This window comes from Lactuca saligna, chromosome 1 (genome assembly GCF_052625555.1).
Source record: "Lactuca saligna cultivar CGN05327 chromosome 1, ASM5262555v1, whole genome shotgun sequence".
NCBI classification, from domain to species: domain Eukaryota; kingdom Viridiplantae; phylum Streptophyta; class Magnoliopsida; order Asterales; family Asteraceae; genus Lactuca; species Lactuca saligna.
In genome coordinates this window covers 163,510,246-163,518,759 of record NC_136417.1, presented here as the reverse complement: position 1 = coordinate 163,518,759, position 8,514 = coordinate 163,510,246, and the positions used below count along the sequence as shown (strand labels likewise).

Sequence of the window (8,514 nt, the reverse complement as noted above, 5' to 3'; positions counted from 1 at the left end):
TATGGTCATGGTGATGAGTGGTGGTGGAGGTGGAAGATAGTGTGGTAGTAGAGGTGGTGATGGTGGAGATTGATGGTGATAATGGTGGTGTTGGGTGGTTCTGACGGTGGTGGGTGGTGGTAGAGGTGGTGTAGCGGGTGGTAACAGTGGTGATGTGTGGTGGTCGTGGCGGAGGTGGTGATAAGGTGGTGGGTAGCGGTGGTAGTGGTCGGCAGTGGTAGAGGTGACGATACTAGTAGGTGGATGGTGGTGGTAACGGAGGTATCGGTGGTGGTGATTGTGGGTGGTGGTGGTGTGTAACGGTGGTGTGGGTGGTGGGTGGCGGAGGAGGTGGAGGTGGCGGTGATGGCGGCGATAGAGAGGTTTCATATGTAGTGTTAAAAGTAAAATGGGTAATATGGTAACACTCAATATTCTCATTTGAAATAAATTTTAATTTCTTAAGTTTTTAGATGGAATTTATTTTCCCTCGTTGGAAGGAAAGCTTGACTTATTTACGAATTCAATTCATTTTAAAGCTTGAACAAAACAAAGGAAAGTGATGAAATTACATTTTAATTCCATCTAATTCCAATGGATTCCAACGAACCAAACGGCACATCAAATAAAATAAATAAATAAATAAAAAAAGTCACATACATGTCCAATGAAGAGGAGAGTGAGATGTGTACGAAGGTCACCAGTCGGAGATCATGAGCACTTCGGTAAGTGGCGGACACCAGTGAGTTTTATATTTTTTTAGGAAGACTTAATGAATAAATTGTATATTTGATTTTTATAGAGCTTAATATCCTAATTTTCACTAGAATTGGTCTCGATTGTTTACGTAATTTATGGTTTTTATATTTTGTTTTCTTATATTGGTCTTTATATTTCTTAGGATTTAGTTACTTGTATGCATGGTATTAAGGATCTGGCTCCCTTATTTTCAATACCTTTATTTTCTTTTTTTAATCCCCACATAGCGGGGTCCACCATTAAGCCTCATGTATAAATTCACCGATACACCCTTTCGATCTTGTAGCTTTCATCACCTTTCTCATTCTTTCTTACAGATTAACCCCATTAATCAATCACAATGCTAACCTCCATGCTTAAACTTAATCCCCGATCCCGTTCCTTATGGCTTTCATGCATCTCCGCCTCCTTCCGCACGGCTGTCGCCTGCTCAATCGTAGCCGTCGCCACCCTCTTCGGCCCCTCCTCCCTCCGCAGCCAAGTTGCCTTTCCAGCTTTCTCTTACGTCACTGTCATTCTCATCGTGACCGGTGCTTCCCTCGGTGACACACTTCGCGGCTGCTGGGACGCTCTCTGTGCGACTGTTTTAACAGTTATTCCGGCAATCGTCGGGCTTTGGGCGATAGAGCCGTCACGGATGACAACGGCGCTTACTGCGGTGGTGGTGGGTATGGCGGCGTTCGTGGTGATGCTGCCGGATCATAAGACTCATTTGGTGTCGAAGAGAATAGCGTTGGGGCAGATTGTGATTATCTACGTGGTGGCGTATGATAAAGGTGGTCAGACTGATCCCGTCATGCATCCTGTACACGTGGCAGCTAGCACCGCCATTGGGGTGTTGGCTTGTGTTCTTGCGTTATTGCTTCCGTATCCTGGTTTGGCTACGTGTCAGGTAAAACACCGAAATTTGACATTCCTAGGTTTGTTTGCATCATCGTAAATTTACTATCGATAAACATGCACTCGATAAAATCAATGTTGTGACTATAATAATCCAAAGCCATTTTTTTTTTCATGCTAAAGTTGATAAAAGTTAATATATAACCTTGAGAAACAATGTATTTTGACTTCTTTGTATATATTCCCTATATTTCCGTTTCTAGATCATTGCTAGCTGCAATATAAAATTATTTTTGACGTCAAAAAATGCTACTTTTAGCATGAAGAAATATAAAACATGAGCATTCATGTATATTATGTGCAAATTTGTTTGCTCTTTTATAATATAGAATTAAAACGTGATACAGTTATGATTTGATAGAAATGATCGTAAATGGTACTTTAAACATTTTTATCATGTTATCTTATTGTCTAAACTTTTACCAAGATAATGATATTCAGAAGACACTTTAATTTTGTAAAAGGTTTTGTTAATTTCTAGATATGCAATTTGTTATAATTTGATAAAAGAATGTTACTGTTTAAGGAAAACAATAAATTTAAATGTAGAAATAGAATAGATATGTAATATGTTATGTATTTTAATAAACTGTTTGGCATGGAATGAATAGTGTAAGTGCATATCTACTCGTTTTTTATTTCAATAATATTTTTTGACTCTTACTTACGACAAAATATAGTACTGTACGTGAATGATATCAAATTTTGTCTACAAATAAATTCCTTTGTGTCCTTCAAACTCTATGTATTTATTTATTTTTATGTATGGGTAAACATCTATTGAAAGACCAGATATCAAATTGAAATCCTATATACTTAGCTTTTTTTTTCTTCGAGAAATGGACTTTAGGAATTTAAAACAATTAAAGGTGACCAAAAAGGGAAAAGTGGAATAGGATGATGGATTGTCGATTGAAATTACAAAACCTTTAGTATACTATAATTTATTTATACAAGAATAGTCGTAGTTAACATATTATATATATATATATATATATATATATATATATATATATATATATATATATATATATATATATATATATATATATATATTCTTCGTGATTATAATCCACTTATATTACACTTTAAACCTCCAGTCAACAAAGTACGTCGTTCCCAGAATACACGTACAATACATATACACGAACACCATACATGCATGCATTATGCATACATCAAACATCATGCACCATACATATACATAATGTCTTGTGCTATAGTGGTTGATGATATTATGTTGTGAATTATTTTAGGTGAAGAAGAAGTGCAAGCTTTATGCAGATAATGCTTCAGAGAGGGTAGAACTGTGTGTAAAGGCATTTTGTTCGGAAGACAATAGAAGAGCACACTCTTTCGTTTCACAAGCCAAATCTCTTGCCATTAATGGAACCAAACTCCTAAATGCCATCAAATCCAAGAAAGTAAGCTCCAATTTCCACCAATTTTAAATTCCTTTGAAAAATCGAATATTTTAGAGTAAATTATACGAATGATCCCTATGGTTTGGAGTAATTTGCATATTTAGTTTCTAACTTATTTTTTTAATTCGAAAGGTCTCTACTGTTTGTTTTTGTTGTGCGCTTGGTCCTTGTTTTACATAAAAAGACTATTTTGCCCTTGATTTTTTAATTTATTTAAATAAATACACCCAACCCCACTTCCATCTCGGATTACCTTACCTTACCTACCCAACTTATTTAAATAAATTAAAAAATCAAGGGCAAAATAATCTGTTTTAGGTACGATAAAAACCAAACGCACGCGTAACAAAAACAAACTGTAAAAACCTTCCGAATACAAAAATTAAGTTAAGGAACAAACGTGCATATTACCCCAAACCATAGGGATCATTCGTGTAACTTACTCAATAATGAATTTGAAAACTCTTTTTATGCTTATTAATCATTTATACGATGGTATTTTCTTGTTTAGGAAAGCATGAAATGGGAGACACTTCCAATAGAGTTCTTGAAACCCTACTGCATGAATACAGCACAAAAGTTAGAAGATATAGAGATGCCAATACAAGGTCTAGAAATGGGTTTATCCCATTTTCATTCATTTCCACCTCAAATCCTGGATCAAGATCTCAAAGATAACTTGCATAAGCTTCTACAACACATAACCATAACCTTCGACCAACTAAAATCTTGCATGCCTTTCGATTCCGCAACTTTTCCCGAAACAAATCTCGAAAATCCAACGTTTTCCCTCCATTCCTTCCCTCAAACCCACAAAGATCTCTCCTCTTTTTTCTTCTTATTCTGTTCCAAATTACTTGAAAGAAAGATGACATTGACAGATAATTCTCCATCAAAAGCGCCTTCATCTTCAAGCGAAGGGCAGAAAAACAAAAAGGACCCACAATTCGATCTTTTTGACTCGATCAACACCTTTCTGATGCACAGAAGGTTCGTGCTTGCATTGAAATGTTCATTATCGGTAGGTTTCGCTGTTCTATTTGGATTAATATACAGCAAAGAAAACGGGATATGGTCGGGACTTCCAGTTGCGATTAGTTTTGCTGCTTCAAGAGAAGCTGTTTTTAGGGTTTCAAATCTCAAAGCTCAAGGCACTGTGTTAGGAACTGTATATGGAGTATTGGGTTGTTTTGTTCTTGAGAAATACGTTAAAGTAAGGTTCTTGATTCTTCTTCCATGGTTCATTTTCTGTAGTTTGATTCGGGGAAGCCGAATGTATGGTCCTGCTGGTGGTGTGTCAGCTGTAATCGGAGCTGTTTTAATTCTCGGAAGGGAGAATTTTGGTTCTCCAACAGAATTCGCAATCATTAGAATCGTTGAAGCGTTCATTGGATTATCTTGTTCAATTGTTGTCGAACTCATGTTTAGACCCACTAGAGCTTCAACTCTAGCGAAATTCCAACTCTCCAAGAGTCTCCAAGTTTTACACGAGTGTGTAAACACAATGAATCTTGGAGGAAAAAGTCAAGATTGTTTCGGAGATTGTCAAAGGAAACTTAAATCTAATGTGAATGAATTGAAAAAGTTCATCGAGGAGGCTACAATGGAACCCAACTTTTGGTTTTTGCCATTTAATAGTGCTTGTTATAGTAAGCTCTTGAAGAGTGTGTCGAACATGAAGGGTCTTTTCGTCTTTTTGAACCATGCAAATCGTCATTTAACACATGAAAACTTAAGCATGAAGACACTTGAAGATGAGGTGGAGATCTTTAAAGAAATGATTCACCCTTCGCTTAAGTGTTTTGAGAGGGTTGTTTTGGTTAAATCACTAAACAAACTTGAGAAGGAGGTTCAAAAGAGTGGTGCTTTTGACACATATAGTGATGTTGAGATGGGGAAATTACCTATTACCCCTTCAAAGTTGCATGAACATGGATTAAATGGGGAAGATGAAATGGAGAATGTAATAAATTCGTATTTAAAAAGATCACAAGAAGTTGTTATTGGAGAAGGGTGTGAGGAGGTGAAGGAGCATGAACTTGTATTGAGTTTAAGTGCTATTGGATTTTGCTTGAGAGGTTTAGTGAAGGAGACGAGGGAAATTGAGAAAGGGGTTATAGAACTTTTGCAATGGGAGAATCCTTCAAGTCTTGTAAATTTGAATGAAATTTGTTGCAAGATACATGCTGTATCTCATATTTGATTGTAATTGTTTCCAAAATAAATGAAAAGATGGAAATGGGTTTCGGTATGATTTTCGAATTTTCTATGTTGTTATGGATGTGTGTTTTTATTATATTTAACTAAGAGAACGTTTTAATTAAATCCATATTTCAATTGGACACAGCGTTTTGAGATGGATTGATATGGTACTCTTGTTTTGGGCCTTTGGGCAAAAATACTGATTGAAATTTCCATGTGACAAATTGCAAACTTAGGCCCAAAATATTTTGTGCAGCCCAATCACATCTATGGGCTTAACATCGAATTCCCAACACTCGGAACACATAAAAGATCAAAAAAATAATATTATGAGAGATAATTACACGACTAGAAAACAGAATTATCAATAGAAGTTTGCTTTATGACTTGTACGCTACTTAAATTTCTCAAAATTCTTTGATAATATATAACAACATTAGCACATAAATATATGTGTCTTTTCACGTTCTACACTTTACTTATTAAATTTCAATTTTATTCTATGTTTAATGACTTGTACATTACTTGAAATTCTAAAAAAAATTCGGATAATAAAACAATACGCTTCTTTTTTTTTTTTTTTTGGTTTGGATTGTGTTTCACGCGTTAACTGAAAAGTTGTTTTTAGCTTATAAGCGATATTATCAATACGTTATCTTAAACTGTTCATAAAAAATCTAGTTTATATGCTCTCACAAGCTAATTTTATTATATCATCAAACATTAAATTGTAATCAACTCAAAATAAATTTGAGCTAATATAATCATCTTTTAAGCACATGAACAAGTCCATTTAGTATACCGAACATTAACATATTATCATATATTGTATTCATATTGTCGTAGTACCTCATCTACTTCATTTTCTAAATCTAGTGATATCCATATTAATTTACACCTTAAATAAACCATCAAAGAATCAAAATTGTTTCATCTTTAAGATTTTCGTGATTTATGAATCCTATATTATTATTTTTCAGCCTAAGTGTAAACAGATTTTAACAGCATTTTCATGAGACTAAACATGGTTTTCTAGTCATCTTCTAGAAGGGATATCACTTAACAATAAAGCTCTCGTCCTCTACCACCATGATCTTGAAGGTTGCTGCCGGCTGCTCCGGCTTCCCTTCGGCACTATAACAATAAGCTCTCGTCCTACAACAACCGCCGTCGCCAACTCCGGCCGTGAAGTCGCCGGAAGCCGAAATCTCCACACATCAACCTCCAATTTATCCAACAACAACTCCACCTCTCCAAACCCATTTCCTCCCCTGACAACAACTTTCGTCACCTCCGGGTGAATCTTCACGGCATGGGCCCTTACCTGACCGGAAAAGGCGTTGTCCTCAATGTTCGCTGTAAACCTGTAAGAATCGGATCTATCTTCGATTGAAACATCGGCGTGTGATCGGAGAGGAAGCTCGAGAACTTGGCTAAAAACGTGTGGGAGCCTCCGAAGTTGTTTCTGAGGATTTACAGGCATCGGAGATGAAATTGAATTGGGGTTTTGATGGATGTGTTGAGGAATTAAGATTGTTGATCGGTTAATTTGTAGGGAAGATGGCGAAGCGAAGAATAATTGTATGAGATTTAGGAGAATCGATACCTTGAAAACGTTGGGTTGATTGCAAAAGCAATTTGGAATCATTGAATCAAATCAATCGAAGTCAGTTTTTCAAGATTCTGTCAAACCCTATGTGCTGCCTTGATCGATCTTGAGTTCTTGATCCTACAAATTACTTTTGGAAGTGATATTCCATTTAATCCTTAGGGACACACCTCTGCTATTATTTTTTTCTTTAAATTGTAAAATATAATAAAATAAAGAGAAATTGCAAATCTAGTCCCAATGGTTTCTTGATTTTTATGAATAGAGTCTAGTCATTTTCAAAATTACAGATATGGTTTTTTCGACTTGGGAGATGTTTGGATAAATTAGATTATAGTTTATTAGCTTACTTGCTGTGGGAATAAACAATAAGTAATAACCAAAGGGATGCTTATTAAAATCAGTTTATTTAAGTTATCATTATCAATTAGCTAATTTTTATAGATTTATATCAAAACACTTAAACTTAGCTTATTGTGGTGTGAATAACCAGTAAGCAATAAACACCTACTTTTTTTCCTATCCAAACAGACCGTTTTTTTTTTTTTTTTTTTTTTTTTTGAAACAGGAAATATTATTAATAAAAGTAAAAATCTCTCACTAGTAAGTCACTATTAAGGGGCGAAAAAAAAAGAGCAACAAAAAACAGAGTATAAAAGTTATCAAATACAAAAAAGCGATGCTGACCACTCTTCCAATGAACAGACATCACCTTTACCCCTACATTTAACCCACAGATATAGAATTGATTTGATTTGCACTACACCATACGAAGAACTAAACACCTTGAACATCTGATCATTACGATATTTCCATAGATTACAAAATAGACTATAGCAGATGGTATGGAACCGAACTCTCATTTTAGGACTCCTCCCCCAAATTGCAGCAAATCTGAGTAGTTTGCCAATGCTATTGAATGACTGATTTTGTACATCGCACCAATTGAAGATTTTATCACTCGTAACTTTGGCAAACAGACACCTTACCAAAATATGATCAGCATCTTCTTAATCACAACTTTGGCAAACGCACACCTAACCAAAATATGAACAACATCTTCTTAAAGTAACTATGACCTCGTTTGATATGCGTCTGACTGAGTCAAGTCAGCCTTTCAGTTTTGGCCATCTAACTTGGTAACAAATGTCTGACCGAGAAAGGAGTTGACAGAAGGCTGACTGAGAAAGAATGCAAGGCTTTCCAATAATACCCTTGCCTTTGGATAAAAATTCGCAGCACAACAAGTGAAATGAGAGATTACGAGAATTGAACTCGAATCTCCCATATACAAACAATGGTGTTTACCAACAAGCTAAAGAGTTTTTGTGTTTTAATCTCTAAAATAGTATATTTAATGTCTATTATGCTAGAAGTTTTTGTATACATTATTATTATTATTATTATTATTATTATTATTATTATTATTATTATTATAATTATAAATAGCACCAGGATAAAATGGTCATTTTACATGAGTCGTTACATTCAATCAGATGTACAATCAAACACATTGTTTTTTACTCAGTCAACATTTATTACTCTGACAGATATTGTCCAATGAGCACTTTTTCAATCAGCAACTATCAAACGGTCCCTTTAATATCCATATAGTTTATTTATTTTTTTACAAATTCTTAT

General features: G+C 35.0%; 2 protein-coding genes across 2 annotated transcripts; one reads left to right on the top strand and one right to left on the bottom strand.

Annotated features, from left to right (window-relative positions):
- Positions 1-1,035: 1,035 nt before the first annotated feature.
- Positions 1,036-5,313, top strand: LOC145045909 (P-hydroxybenzoic acid efflux pump subunit). Its single transcript, XM_078994201.1, has 3 exons — positions 1,036-1,630; positions 2,895-3,062; positions 3,574-5,313. Exons 1-3 carry the CDS (start codon positions 1,079-1,081, stop codon positions 5,263-5,265), a joined length of 2,412 nt encoding a protein of 803 aa, XP_078850327.1. The 5' UTR covers positions 1,036-1,078; the 3' UTR covers positions 5,266-5,313.
- Positions 5,314-6,345: 1,032 nt separating this feature from the next.
- LOC145013186 (uncharacterized) lies at positions 6,346-6,747 on the bottom strand. Its single transcript, XM_078971994.1, has one exon. It carries the CDS (start codon positions 6,745-6,747, stop codon positions 6,346-6,348), a length of 402 nt encoding a protein of 133 aa, XP_078828120.1.
- Between the last annotated feature and the right edge of the window lie 1,767 nt (positions 6,748-8,514).